At 37.9% G+C, this 14,632-nt stretch overlaps 1 protein-coding gene across 2 annotated transcripts in view; it reads right to left on the reverse strand.

Annotated features, from left to right (window-relative positions):
• Positions 1-1,364: 1,364 nt before the first annotated feature.
• The window catches only part of b3glcta (beta 3-glucosyltransferase a), a 112,989-nt gene continuing 99,721 nt past the window's right edge, over positions 1,365-14,632 (reverse strand). For both annotated transcript variants that reach the window (XM_048161837.1, XM_048161838.1), the window contains exons 11-15: positions 13,656-13,769; positions 8,220-8,319; positions 7,992-8,111; positions 7,210-7,354; positions 1,365-2,546 (exon numbers count right to left, since the gene is read on the reverse strand). In XM_048161837.1, the coding sequence (XP_048017794.1) occupies positions 2,388-2,546; positions 7,210-7,354; positions 7,992-8,111; positions 8,220-8,319; positions 13,656-13,769 (638 nt within the window). In that variant the 3' untranslated portion in view covers positions 1,365-2,387. The remainder of the gene's footprint in view (positions 2,547-7,209; positions 7,355-7,991; positions 8,112-8,219; positions 8,320-13,655; positions 13,770-14,632) is intronic.

The following is a 14,632-nucleotide window of genomic DNA, read 5'->3' on the forward strand; positions in this document are numbered from 1 at the left end:
ATAGATTGGCTTGTTTGGTACACGTGTTCAGACACCAATCATGCTGAGGGCATTCACCATAGTATCAACTCCACATGCTGTGTCAAAATTCCACTTTGAAAGGGAACCTCCATAAGCAAGCTGGCAGTTGCGCATAAAGTTGCATTTCAGCCACCCCTAACCAAAGCTCACAAACAGAAATGTTTACAGTGGGTGTAGAAATACATTTTTCAAACAGTTTTATTGCTTTAGTGTTGTTTGCAGCATGGGATAGTGTGTTGTCCTGCATGAAAATCCTTTTATTTCAGAAGGCACTGTCCTTCTTTTTGTACCTTAGCAGAAAATGTTGAGTTATAAACTCCACATATCTTGCAGACTTCATTTTGACACCTTCAGAGACCCTAAAGGGACCCTCCATCTCACTTCCCAAATCAACACCCGCCACCTCCTTGCTGAAGTCACAGTCTTATTGGAATTGGGTGGCCATTCACCAACCATCCAGAAATCCATCCATCTAGAGCAGGGATAGGCAAACTCGGTCCTGGAGAGCCACTGACCTGCAGAGTTTAGCTCCAACCCTTATAAACTCACCTGACTGTAGCCTTCTAGTCATCCTAAAGACATTGAATAGCTAGTTCAGGTGTGTTTGATTAGGGTTAGAGCAAAACTCTGCAGGAATAAAACTAGATAAAAAATAAAAAATAAAAAGAAAGAAAGAACCTTCATGTATTTCTAAATCCACAGTAAATGTTTATCTTTGTCAGCTTTGGCTAGGGGTGGCTGAAATGCAACATTATGCACAACTGCCAGCCTGAATGGAGAGCTTCTTGTGACTCCAGAACCTTCAAATACTTGTTTGCTGCACAACAGTAACTTTTTATATGGCTGCCCTTTTTAAAATTAATTTGTTGACAGAAACTCCCCTTAATAATCTTTTGTCTGACTGTGTTCTTCTGTGCTCTAAATCACTCATAGTTTGATAATCCCCATTCAGTTTTCACTAAATATTGGTTGTTGCCTTTTGTGAGACATTGTACCATTTCGTGCTTTTCATCTTCAGAAAGATCTTTCTTCCTCCCCATATTGCATGAGAACGGTGATTTGCTTAATGTGGAACAACCTCATTAAGTAGGTTTTCCATTTATCTAAGACGACATGGCAAACTACAACAAACCTGTCCGAGATCTATCGATCTATCTATCTATCTATCTAAAGTTGTCAGACACATAACTCTAAATTTGCTTCATTAATGTTATTGGTCTTTACCTGAGATCAATTTCACATTACAATAGTGGTGCACACTCCCATCCATTTGGTATGGATTTAAATTCAGGTTCTTTTTGAGGAGTGCATTATAGCAGAGATAAATTGCTGAGCAGACAAGCTGGGACAGGATATTTATTCTTGTAATGTTTTATTCATCATAAACAAAATGTAAAAACTGAATTATTCATTTTAATTAAGACACTCCTGAGCTTAGCTTTTAATTTACATTTAGTAGTGACACTGATTAGAACACTCTGCATTGTTGTATTTGAAAAAATAAAAAAATAAAAAAAATAAATAAAAGATAATAATAAAAAAATAAAATAAAAAAAACAAACAAAAGGAATTTGATTTGGAATTTTCTCCCAAAGCTTTTTGCTGGAGCAAACATTGTAACCAGCATTTTATTGAATGAGATTTGACAGTTACTTAAATCCAAGTGAGCATAACTGGAAGTTGATTTTAGGCTGAATCACCTGACCAAGCAGATTTTCAGAAAATCTGTTCGGAAACAGTCATCATTAGGCATATAAATTACACACTTGACCTTTAAATGTAAAGTTTTATCTCAGGGAATAATCTATGAATGGCTGAGATACTCATTACCATGGAAACATCCTCTGACATTAACATCCTATTAACTTTAAAACAGCCAAGTACAATAGTGTTCCTCATAGTGATTCATAATATGTCTTTTTTCTATTTCTGGCTCTGTGCACCAGTGTGTGCCTAAAATAACCTCACAGCTTCAATGCAGTCTCTTACTTATGAAAGGCAGTTGGTTTTTCATTTAATACTGAAATCAGGACACTGCAAAAATGAATTTAAGGCAACAGGATTTGAAGTTTATCATACATTTCAAAATTATAATTCACACATAATTCAAATCTTTAAGAAAACAAAGATGTTTAAAAACAAACCTACAGATAACCTTGGGCAGGTTGGAATATAAATATTTTGGACATCTGACACATGCAACTCCCAAGAAAACACAGTAAAGGACATTCATACAGACCAGAAAGCATCCTTCCAAGATTCACAAAATTGAAAACATATATAACAATGAAGGACGCAGAATAACATTATTACATGTCAGACCAGACATACACACTTCTCACTACTACTACACGCACACACAAACACTATAATTCTTCTTTAGTGCTTTTCTGTAGTCCTTCTGTGTGTTTGCCGTTCTTCAACCACTTGTTAAACACCGCAATAGGGTCTATGTTCCAGTGTTTGTGGAAGGAAATTGGGGTTTGGTGGGCTAAAAACTCCCTTGCATAATCCTCTGGACGAGCCTGAGACAGAACACAAAAATAAACACAGGCGCAGATTAGAGTTACCAAGTGGAACTACTACTGTTTATAACTTCCTTTGGTGCATTAAAATAATATTTCAGAATCTTGAAATATTATTTTCAAACATCTTCCATAAAGTGACATTTTCCTTTTAAAAAATATGATGAGGTGTTTGATTGAACCCAAATGGCTCATATAAGAGTAGCGGAGGCAGTGGCCGCATTAACCGAATATTTTCCGTTCTTGACTTCTTGACTTTTTTTTTTTTTTTAGCAGTGAAGGCAGTCTATCATTTTGACAGATTACAGCAAAGGTGATCTATTTGTAATTGTAATTCCCACCCCTGTCCAGTTGGTGGCTAGTATTATCTCTTATTTAATCTCAGTGCATGACGTCTTTATCCAGCCTGTGGCTTTAGCAAAGAGTTTATACATATACAGTGTTGTGAATAAGTGTTTGCCCCCTTCCTGATTTTTTTTTTTTTTTGCACATTTGTCACACTTTAATGTTTCAGATCAAACAAATTTAAATATTAATCAAAGATAACACAAGTAAACACAACATGCAGTTTTTAAATGAAGGTTTTTATTATGAAGGGAAAACAAAATCCAAACCCACATGGCCCTGTGTGAAAAAGTGCTTGCCCCCTAAACCTAATAACTGGTTGGGCCACCCTTAGCAGCAACAACTGCAATCAAGCATTTGCGATAACTTGCAGTGAGTCTGTTACAGCGCTGTGGAGGAATTTTGGCCCACTCATCTTTGCAGAATTGGTGTAATTCAGCCACATTGGAGGGTTTTCGAGCATGAACCGACTTTTCAAGGTCATGCCACAGCATCTCAATAGGATTGAGGTCAGGACTTTGACTAGGCCACTCCAAAGTCTTAATTTTGTTTTTCCTCAGCCATTCAGAGGTGGACTTGCTAGTGTGTTTTGGATCATTGTCCTGCTGCAGAACCCAAGTTCACTTCAGCTTGAGGTCACGAACAGATGGCCAGACATTGTCCTTCTGAATTTTTTGGTAGACAGCAGAATTCATGGTTCCATTTATCACAGCAAGTCTTCCAGGTTCTGAAGCTGCAAAACAGCCCCAGACCATCATACTACCACCACCATATTTTACTGTTGGTATGATGTTCTTTTTCTGAAATGCTGTGTTACTTTTACACCAGAAGTAATGGGACACACACCTTCCAAAAAGTTCAACTTTTGTCTCGTCAGTCCAAAGAGTATTTTAAAGGTGCTCTAAGCGAAGTCACGCGTTTTTAGGCCAAAACATTTTTTGTCACATACAGCAAACATCTCCTCACTATCCGCTAGCTGCCTGTCCCCTGAACACACCGTAAAAAAAACCCCGGTCTCTGTAGTCGCCACAAGCTCCGAAAATGGCAACAAAAACAAACTGGTGCAGCCTGGACCACTTAACATAATAAACATGCTCCAGCCAATGACCAACAAGCAGCGTCAATACGCAAGCTACTTACATTTTAAATGCGCGTTTCAGGAAGCATGGAGGGGAGGGCCAGGAGGAGTAGGAGGGAGGGTCTAGCTAGCCTCTGTTTTGTTTGACAACACTTCGAACGTCAACAGGAAGTTACTCCGCTCAGAATCGCTTAGAGAGCCTTTAACACAATTACTGGGGATCATCGCGATGTTTTCTGGCAAAACAGAGACGAGCCTTTATGGTGGAGTCATGAACACTGACCTTAACTTTGACCTTAACAGTTCTTTGGATGTTGTTGTGGGGACAACTTTGTGACCTCTTGGATGAGTCATCGCTGTGCTCTTGGGGTAATTTTGGTCGGCCGGCCACTCCTGGGAAGGTTTACCACTGTTCCATGTTTTCGCCATTTGTGGATAATGGCTCTCACTGTGGTTCGCTGGAGTCCCAAAGCTTTAGAAATGGCTTTATAACCTTAACCTTGATAACTGATAGATCTCAATTACTTTCTTTTTCATTTGTTCCTGAATTTCTTTGGATCTCAACATGATGTGTAGCTTTTGAGGATCTTTTGGTCTACTTCACTTTGTCAGGCAGGTTCTATTTAAGTGATTTCTTGATTGCGAACAGGTGTGGCAGTAATCAGGCCTGGGTGTGGCTAGAGAAACTGAACTCAGGTGTGATAAACCACAGTTAAGTTATGTTTTAACAGTGGGGGGCAAGCACTTTTCACACAGGGCCATGTGGGTTTGGATTTTGTTTTCCCTTCATAATAAAAACCTTCATTTAAAAACTGCATGTTGTGTTTACTTGTGTTATCTTTGATTCATATTTAAATTTGTTTGATGATCTGAAACATTAAAGTGTGACAAACATGCAAAAAAATAAAAAAATCAGGAAGGGGGCAAGCACTTTTTCACACCACTGTAAGACGGTGCACTTGCATTACTATGAATGGGAGAAAGTGCAACACGCAATATGGTAAGAATAAGTTTTTATAACGCTATTTGAGCATAAGAAACCACATTTATGATACAGTTGTTGTCAAATTTCATTGGTGATTTCAAATATGAAATTTAATCGTATGCTTGGTGAACATCTTTGGAGAATTTGATGTTTCCCCATTCAAATAGATAGAAGATGCACTTGCATGACTGAAATAGCTAACCAAGAGCGTCTCAAAAATGCGGAAATGTCACAGCAGCTGAGTGTGAAAAGTTTCTTCAAATGGCCAAATAGTTGTGATGTTGTTGATAAAAGAGGTGAAAAAGAGGGATTGCTGGGGATGAAGGACAAAAAATAAACAACGCTTAGCTGTCACCAGCACAAGCACCCATAATGACCAAATTTCCGATAGACATCAAAAGTCCATGCGGACCAGTAGGAAGGTTTGAGTTCACGCAGATACAGATAGTCGACTGACTTTTAGTTCAGCATTTTTTGTGTTTTGTTCATATTTTTTATTCATAATTGTATTTTGTCATATTGCGTTGTTCATATTTGCCTGTGCAGGCACAAAGGTCATGTTTTAGTGGCCTCACTCACTGTGGAAAAACAACAACCCATTCATCTGCTTTGTGCAGTATTGAACATTATAGGCTTTATTTTAATGATCTAAGTGCATGGTCTAAAGTGCACAGCGCAAGTGAACTTAGGACGTGTCCGAATCCACTTTTGCTAGTTTAAGGACAGGAAAAATGGTCGGTGGGCCCGGTGTATGGTCTAAAAGGGTTGTCCCTATTCTCTTAATGAGTCATGGGTGCGTTTTGGGCGTAACATGCAATAAACCAATCAGAGTGTCGTCTCCTATTCCCTTTGAAAGCCAGTTGCACTCACACCATGGCATATTCGCTATTTACAAGGCAGAATTTGCAAGCAGAATAACTGAACGTGTCTATAGCAAGGAAACGGATAAGATAAGGCTTTTCCCGTAGATGGTCTGTTCGTGCGCGAGCATATAAGGGAAAAGCCTTATCTTTATGCACACAATAATAATCTTTTACATTGAAATCCTTTTATTTTTAATATATGGCATGTTTGTGTGCTGCTGCACATCCCTGTGTGTGTAATAAGCAGAGTATATGTGCGTTGTGCACCTGCATATAGGCGTATATTACTAACGCGCTCTTTAAATAACAAAAAAATATTGCGCCATTGACTTTATACCAGGTTTCAGTTGGTCAGTGGCGCAGTCTATTTCAGTTGCCTCAAAATAGTAATGCACCAACAATGCACACAAACTCTTTTTCAGACCAGCACGCCCATGGGCGCAAATGCATTTGCTAATTAAACACGTGGTGCAGGACGTGAAAATGATAACTGCGTCAGGCTGAAACTAGCAAAAAACATTTGCGCTGGGTGTATGATAAATCAATAAACAATAAATAATCATAAATAAATAAACAAACGCATAATCTAGCCTATATGCTCATCCTGTAAGTTCATCATTAAAAATGGAAATGTGAACAAAAACAAAAGGTATTAAATCATTAAAATATGAAAATAATAATAGTTTATGACGGAAATTTTACAACCAGATTTTTCCAGAACGAATGTGCTTGGACAACTTTCTTTCCATCTGCAAAGATCAGCGCATTTAATTACCTAGGAAATATACAGAGACCTGCATTATCTGTCCTAAATTCGAACATTTTGTTTTTTTATAAATTGCACAAAATTACTGTTCACGCAGATGCACAGGTGAAGTTTAAAACCCCATCTGAGACATCTAGTGCACTGAAAAATAAAGACAAACAGGAAAACAATTTGGGACACCTGCTGTGCTGCCTACACGTTTTGTACCTTTTGATTACTGGACAAAATATTGCAGGACAACATTGTGTGCTGACAATAGGACAGGGCACGTCATCACGTCCCAAAGGAGTCTGTGCATGTGCTATATGTGCCTTGATCTAGTTATACTTTGATGACAAAATTGTTAAAAATATCCAGAGAAGATGGGAACATCTGAAAATAAATAAAAAGTATCTGAAAGTAAATACATTAAATAGAATAATATTAAATAAACAGAGTACTATATTTATTTTAGCAATAATAATTTTGATAGCTAGGCAACATTATGCGAGAAGGAAAAACTTATTTCTAGGGACAAAAATGAGAATTAGGGTAAATCTGAAAATAAATAAACAAAACTAATAATAATATGTGTAATATATATGTAATAGCCTACATTAAGATTAGGTAAAAATGTGTGTGTGTACCTGGTGAAACAGGGGACTGTGTGTAACAGGAACTCGTAGAGCATTGAGACACATGCCCAACACCATGTCATCAGGGGCATCGTTACTGTAGCACTTACATCCGCTGGCCAACAGCTGGACCACAGCCTCTCGACTGAACACCATCCTGTTCAATACACAACACAACAGCACTGTATACTTGGCTTCTTCAGTGCAGGAGAGTTAAAAAACATTTGTCGACTGAATGCATCTTTATTGAGTGCCATGGCATGGGATATTGATTTGCCATTGTAAGGTTTGGGAGTACCAGGTGGTTGCATGTGCACTAACCACACAGTCACTTTACAGGAAGCTCATTTCTGACGGAACTACTTCCAAAATATGCTAGAAAATTGCACAGCATGAGGGCATTTATCTGTGGGGGGCCAAATTAGAGAGCTCAATTTCCAATTGTGGTTTATACTGTCGTCATGGCAGTGATAACTGTTTGTATTTACACCCAATTATGTATTCATGTCAAAATATATATAATTTCAGTTTGGTTTTAGTCCTTAAAACACTCTTGTGTGTAGAACTAATATCTTATGCATCTCATCCTCCGTTGCCAATTCCAAAACGTCATATCAGAACTAGTAACGAAGACATTGATCAACCAATCAGATTCGAGCATTCAACGTAGTATAACTGATATCAATCAATTAAAACATCTCTAATAATGGCCAGTTCATTTCAGAAATATTGAACCATGTTAAGTATTGAAATAAAGTCAAAAAGGTTGTTTTCATTGTGAAGCAAACACTCACCCTCCACCACCAGTGATGTAACTGTATCCTCCCTGACCCAGTCCATACCCATAGCGCTCTCCCAGACACACCGGATCTCTGGAGTCATAGCAGCTCAGCAAGGCCTGCAGTCTGGGCAAGCTGTGAGAACAAAACACTAATGTATAAACTGTTTCCTCCTAAAAGCATGCAATATCCCAGAAAACAGCCATATGTCACCTGGATGTACACAAACGTCTGCAGCCCTACCTTATAAGAGTATCATCATCTACTATTAACAGCCAATCGGTCTTGGGCACGTGACTGCTCAAAAATCTCCTTAAGATGGCGAATGTTTTCCCACAGTGACCTGCAAAGGGATAAATATGAAAGCTTGTTTCCACCAAGAAATAAAAAAGTAATTGTGACATTTTATATCACAAATTTGACTCTTTTCTTGCAATTGCAAGTTTATCTCACAATTCTCAAATTTTTTTTTACCTCAGAATTGTAATATAATCTTGAAATAATGTGAAAAAACTCAGATTTGTGAGATATAATCTTGCAACAAAAAGGTAAGTTGGAATTACCTTTTTTATTTTTTTATTCTGTGGCGGAAACAATCTTCCATAAATAAAAGTACATAATTTGCATTGCAAAGTACAAGAAATGTCAGCAAGCACCTTCCTAAACATAATTTCTTCTAATGACTTCCATATTCAGCTACTGTACCTTGTGGTTGTTTTTTTTTTTTCAACACCCAGAGGTGAGTTGACTTTGTCTGACTTTTCTGAGAGCTTTACAGCTCAGCTTTTCACCTCTGCACTGTCATTCAACTGTCAGAAGAAACTGCAAATTAATGCACACTGTCCGTCCACAGCCTGAATGGGAAATGCGATGAGAACGGAACGCTATATCTCCCTTATGTACCCTTTGGATAAGTACTGCAGACATGATGTGATTTCAGCAGGAAATGTTTTCCTAAGCAAACTATCAGATAAAAGAGAATGTGCACCGTAAGAGGAAAGACTTCGAAGGAAATACACTGGTAACAATAATGCGAGAAAAGAATGAATGTGCCAGCGACAATGAAGGCTAAGGGAGGAGAGCAGAACAGGATGTGCTGCTGTCAGACTTCACAGGGAGAACAGGACCCTCTCCACAACAAATATCAGAGGCCCCTGTAGTGTGCCGGCCATTGGATAGCCTGCAGCCATCAGTTAAATCTACTTTGAAGACAGCAATGATGGGAACAAGAGTGACAGTGTGAATATGTTGTGAAATATGGCACACATTTATAGGATAGAAAATTAGACAGCAATGTGTCAACCAGAGTTGGGCAAAATTCAGAATTGGCTCCCTTTCAATCACGAGTGTGAATTTAAATCAAATTGGCCATACCCTAGGATTTGGAAGTCGAGTTGATTTGAACTGGAAGGACAGCAAGAGGAATTTACTAAACTGCAAATCAAAGAAATTCAACTCTCATTCTTGGAAATTCAGTGTTCTTCCACCAAGGTCCACAAAAGTTCTTTTAACAATTATGAATTAAAGGATGCATATATATACATACACTATATTGCCAAACCTATTGGGTCATCCCTCCAAATCATTGAATTCAGGTGTTCCAATCACTTTTATGGCCAAAGGTGAATACAAGCGCAGGTTGCCACCTGTGCAATAAGTCCATTCATGAAATTTCCTCACTACTAAATATTCCACGGTCAACTGTTAGTGGTATCATAAAGTGGAAGCAATTGGGAACAACAGCAACTCAGTCACAATGTGGTAGGCCATGTAAAAATCACAGAGTGGGGTAAGCGCATGCTGAGGCTCACAGTGCGCAGAAGTCGTCAACTTTCTGGAGAGTCAGGAGCTACAGACCTCCAAAGTGTGTGTGGCCTTCAAATTACTGTAGCTCAAGAACAGTGCATAGAGAGCTTCATGGAATGGGTTTCCATGGCTGAGCAGCTGCATCCATCCACATCCCCAAGTGCAATGCAAAGCATTGGATGCAGTGGTGTAAAGCACACTGCCACTGGACTCTAGAGCAGTGGAGAAGTGTCTGGGTTTGGCGGTTGTCACAAGAATGGTACTTGCCTTACTGCATTGTGCCAAGTGTAAAGTTTGGTGGAGGGGGATAATGGTGTGGGGTTGTTTTACATGGGTTGGGCATGGCCCCTTAGTTCCAGTGAAAGGAACTCTTAATGTTTCAACATACCAAGACATTTTGGACAATTTCATGCTCCCAACTTTGTGGGAACAGCCTGGGGATGGCCCCTTCCTGTTCCAACATGACTGCGCACCAGTGCACAAAGCAAGGTCCATAAAGACATGGATGAGCGAGTTTGGTGTGGAGGAACTTGACTGTCCTGCACAGAGTCCTGACCTCAACCCGATAGAACACCTTTGGGATGAATTAGAGCGGAGACTGTGAGCCAGTCCTTCTCGTCCAACATCAGTGGCTGACCTCACAAATGCGCTTCTAGAAGAATGGTTAAAAATTCCCATAAACACACTCCTAAACCTTGTGGAAAGCCTTCCCAGAAGAGTTGAAGCTGTAATAGCTGCAAAGGGTGGGCCAACTCCATATTAAACCCTACAGATTAAGAATGGGATGTCATTAAAGTTCATGTGCATATATATAGTTCATGTGCAAATATAGTGTATATATATATATATATATATATATATATATATATATATATATATATATATATATATATATATATAGACTGATAGACAGAGTGACAGAAACTAGTGACTTTTTCATCCCTCTTAACTTTATATAGTGATAATCAGCCTCACTTTTGTCACTATCTCCAAAGATAAAAGCAAGAATCCTCATTTGATTTGCCTTTGACATCAGTTGAGATTAAGAGACCAAATTAATCGAATCCATTGAAGAGGGTTCTTAGTCACAGACATTATGTCAATTTAATATCATTATGAATAAACAAGTAGGGAGAACAGAGGAAAAGAATGTGCCAAGAGCTTTTTAGAACATCAAACAAAAGGGAGAAGGTGATCAAACTAAAGACTGATCCATTGGCAGTACTTCAAATAAAATTTGAGAGCAAGAGATACAGCATGAATGCAAGCACACTAGCATGGATAAAACAGCAAACTGAAAGTATCAAGTACAGAACATGAATGTGACTGATCCACTTTGTGGCTCTAATTGGACTTCCCGTTCTAATCAGAAGTAAAGCACCATGTTCACTTCAGCGTTATGATCACATTTGCATAGGTCACCAGTGACAGACTGCCATGGAAGTTCAGCTTATCAGCTTGCGGATTGGTAGCACTGGAAAGAGATAATGAAAATTGACCCTAAAACACTCAGCATTTACTGACCGATTCTTACATTAACTTGTATCGCCTCATGAAATGATTTCATACTTCCATTCCAATCATCAGAAAACAGACGAACATTTTTGATAATATCAGAATTTCCCACAAAAGAATCTGATCGGACATTTTTATTCATTCCAGCTAGTGTCATCTGAGGTCTACAACAAACACATGATTCTCCAGGATAGAAGACTTATGCATTCACATCCTTTATTCAACCTGTCCTTAGACTCAAAGAGTCCCAAAAATTCAAGACAATACTGGATCCAGCCTGAAGTGATATACATTTTCAATACATGTAAGAGGTCTTGACCTTCTTTCAACTGTATCTAACAGTGCAGTACCATTTTTGACAATCTGTTAAACTAATATTCAATTTATTGTAGTAAAAGCATCCACATCTCACGTTTGACAGAGTATTTTATCCATCCCATAGAAAACAATTGTAGAATTAGTTTGCTCACTATAAAATCCAGAAGTGTTTTGAGGCCTCTTGGCCTATGTGATTGTAAGGGTCAGATGTATCTGAGAAGTTGGCTTGGCCACTAAGCATATTTTGCTGGTAATTTTCCACCAGACAATAGGTGGCTGTGAAATTAATAAGATCATTATTAAGGGTGTCACGTGAAGGCTTCTTGCCTTTGGGGACTGTTTGACTGTTTTGATACAATGTTTCATTTTGCCTATGGGAAAAGGGTTGACTATCAATTGGCAGAATTCCACCATGAGAGATTAAGTCAAAAGATGTACAGTAGTTGGCAGTCGGCCACCCTTACAAAGAAAATGATCTCTTACATAAGCAACACCTGCAGTTTAATTGGTGAAGTGACTGTTGTGAAAATGTTGGGGAGTACATGGGAGAGTCAAGAAAGCGAATGGGAGGAGAGCCCCAGTAATATGGGAAAACTGTAAGGGTGGATATTACCAGGCAATTATACTACTTACTTTGGTATAAGAAAAATTTATAAAAACTGTGCCCTGGCTAGAGAGATTCAGATAACCAGCTGGCATCTCATTTTGCTGCTTGACAATAAACTTAAAATGGAATTTTGACTCAGAGTTTTTCTTTGAGACCAGAACTGAAGGGACACAGAGACATCGAATTTGCCACAACACGTTCTGTATGCATTACATGCTATTAAAAATATTGTAACATTACTTAAAATTGACTCCCAAGGAGTAGCATCGCAAGGTTAAAACCCTGTAAGGATTCTGGTTGTTATCATTATAACATTTTTTAAATAAAATAATATCACTATTTTACACATTGTTCAAACATTTGGGGTCAGTAAGATTTGAAAGAAATTTGAAAGAAATTGATGCTTTAAAAAGGATGCATTAAACTGATAAAAAGTGACAGTAAAGACATTTATAATGTTATAAAAGATTTCTATTTTAAATAAATGCACTGCAAAAAATGCTGTTCTTACTTAGAGTTTTGTCTTGTTTCTAGTCAAAATATCTTAACGTTCTTAAATCGAGAAGCATTTTCTTGACAAGTAAAAATTATTTTCTTGTTTTCAGGAAAAATAAGTCAAAATTAAGTAAGTTTTTCCTTAAAACAAGCAAAATAATCTGCCAATGGTGTAAGCAAAATAATCTTATTTCAAACCAAGAATAAGCTATATAATCTTGTTTTCAGTTTGGACTAAGATTATTTTGCTTACCCCATTGGCAGATTATTTTGCTTGTTTTAAGGAAAAACGTGCTTAATTTTGATTTATTTTTCCTGAAAACAAGAAAATAAGTTGTACTTGTCAAGAAAATGCTTCTTGATTTAAGAACTTTAAGATATTTTGACTAAAAACAAGACAAAAATTCTAAGTAAGAACAGCATTTTGTATATATATATATATATACAAAATGATGTCATATTCACTCTTGGACAGAGGATTGAAATATTTCTTGAGCAGCAAATCAGCATATTAGACTGATTTCTGAAGGATCACTGAAGACTGAAGTAATGATGCTAAAAATTCATCACAGGAACAAATAAAATAGAATAAAATAGAAAAAAAAGCAATTTTAAATTGTAATAATATTTCAAAATATTACTTTTTACTGTATTTTGGTCAAATAAATGCAGCCTTGGTAAGCATAAGGGACTTCTTTCTTTCAAAAACATTACCAACCCCAAACCTTATGGTGAATTTATACCCAATTTTGCACCCTATTTTGGATAGTGCTAGTAACAGTTCCCAACTTCTGCTTGTCTATGAGTGCAGTATGTAAGACTGAAAACACCACACCATTTTTGTGCAACAGTGAAATATATTTCTCTCCAATAGTAGACCTAGACACTGATCTAACATCACAAATATATCAAGTATGAGAACAGATCTGAGCGCTCACCCCTTTCTGTGTTTGGCACTCCCAGATTGATGGTCGGTATAGAGGGATCAGCGTAATCGCTGTAATACTCCAGCAGTGAGGCTTGTTTACCCCAAGTCTTCTTCACCACAGGAACTGTTGTGTGGGAATAGAGAATCAATCAATACTTCAACACATAAGAGATAATTCCCACAATCCTCTGACCACTGCTTTATCTCCTAGGGCTGACAATGATCAACATTTAATATTAAAGATTTTGGATATCATTTTTTAAAGGGGTCATGAATCGAGAAATCAACTTTTCCTTGAGCTTTTGATATATAAGACGTCATCGTACTAAAAGAATATCCTGTACGTTTCAGAACTGAAAACTTCCTTGTTAGTCCAGTAAAAGCTTATATTGACACCAGGCCCATTGAACGACTGATCCTAGAATGTGTCTATAGATAGGTGAAACCCCGCCTCCGCAGAAGAAATCAACGCCTACTTCATCATTGCAACGTTAGCCCCGCCCACTGGAGTGTTAATGAGAAGAGCGATACAGGACTAAGAATAACATTACCTTTCAAAGGATCCTTATGCTGGGAATATGGTTATTTATTTTCAACAATGTGTACGAGCCCTTAGTTATATCGTGTTTGCACAGTTAGCTACGATGAAAGCATTCGTTAGTGTGTAGAAATTGAGTTTCAATGACAAGATCACTGCATTCATGCACTCAACAACATGTCTGTGATTGGCTGTTCATCACTGCAGCCTTTCATGTCACTATCTAAATAAATATACCATAGATCTAAATGTAATGCTGCACTTTTCACGATTAGTTAACCTTGAGAGCTGAAATAGTAAAAACGCGCTAAAAGAAAGAGTAAGAGGCCATTCACATAGAACGCGTCTTTGTGTCTAAAAACGCGAGACGCAGCGCTCAGGAAAGGTTTTTAAAAAAGTGCAGCGTAGAACATGAGGGTCTCGAGACGTGCTTTTTGACATGGGGAAAA

The sequence above is a fragment of the Megalobrama amblycephala genome, linkage group LG16 (genome assembly GCF_018812025.1).
Source record: "Megalobrama amblycephala isolate DHTTF-2021 linkage group LG16, ASM1881202v1, whole genome shotgun sequence".
Taxonomy (NCBI): Eukaryota; Metazoa; Chordata; class Actinopteri; order Cypriniformes; family Xenocyprididae; genus Megalobrama; species Megalobrama amblycephala.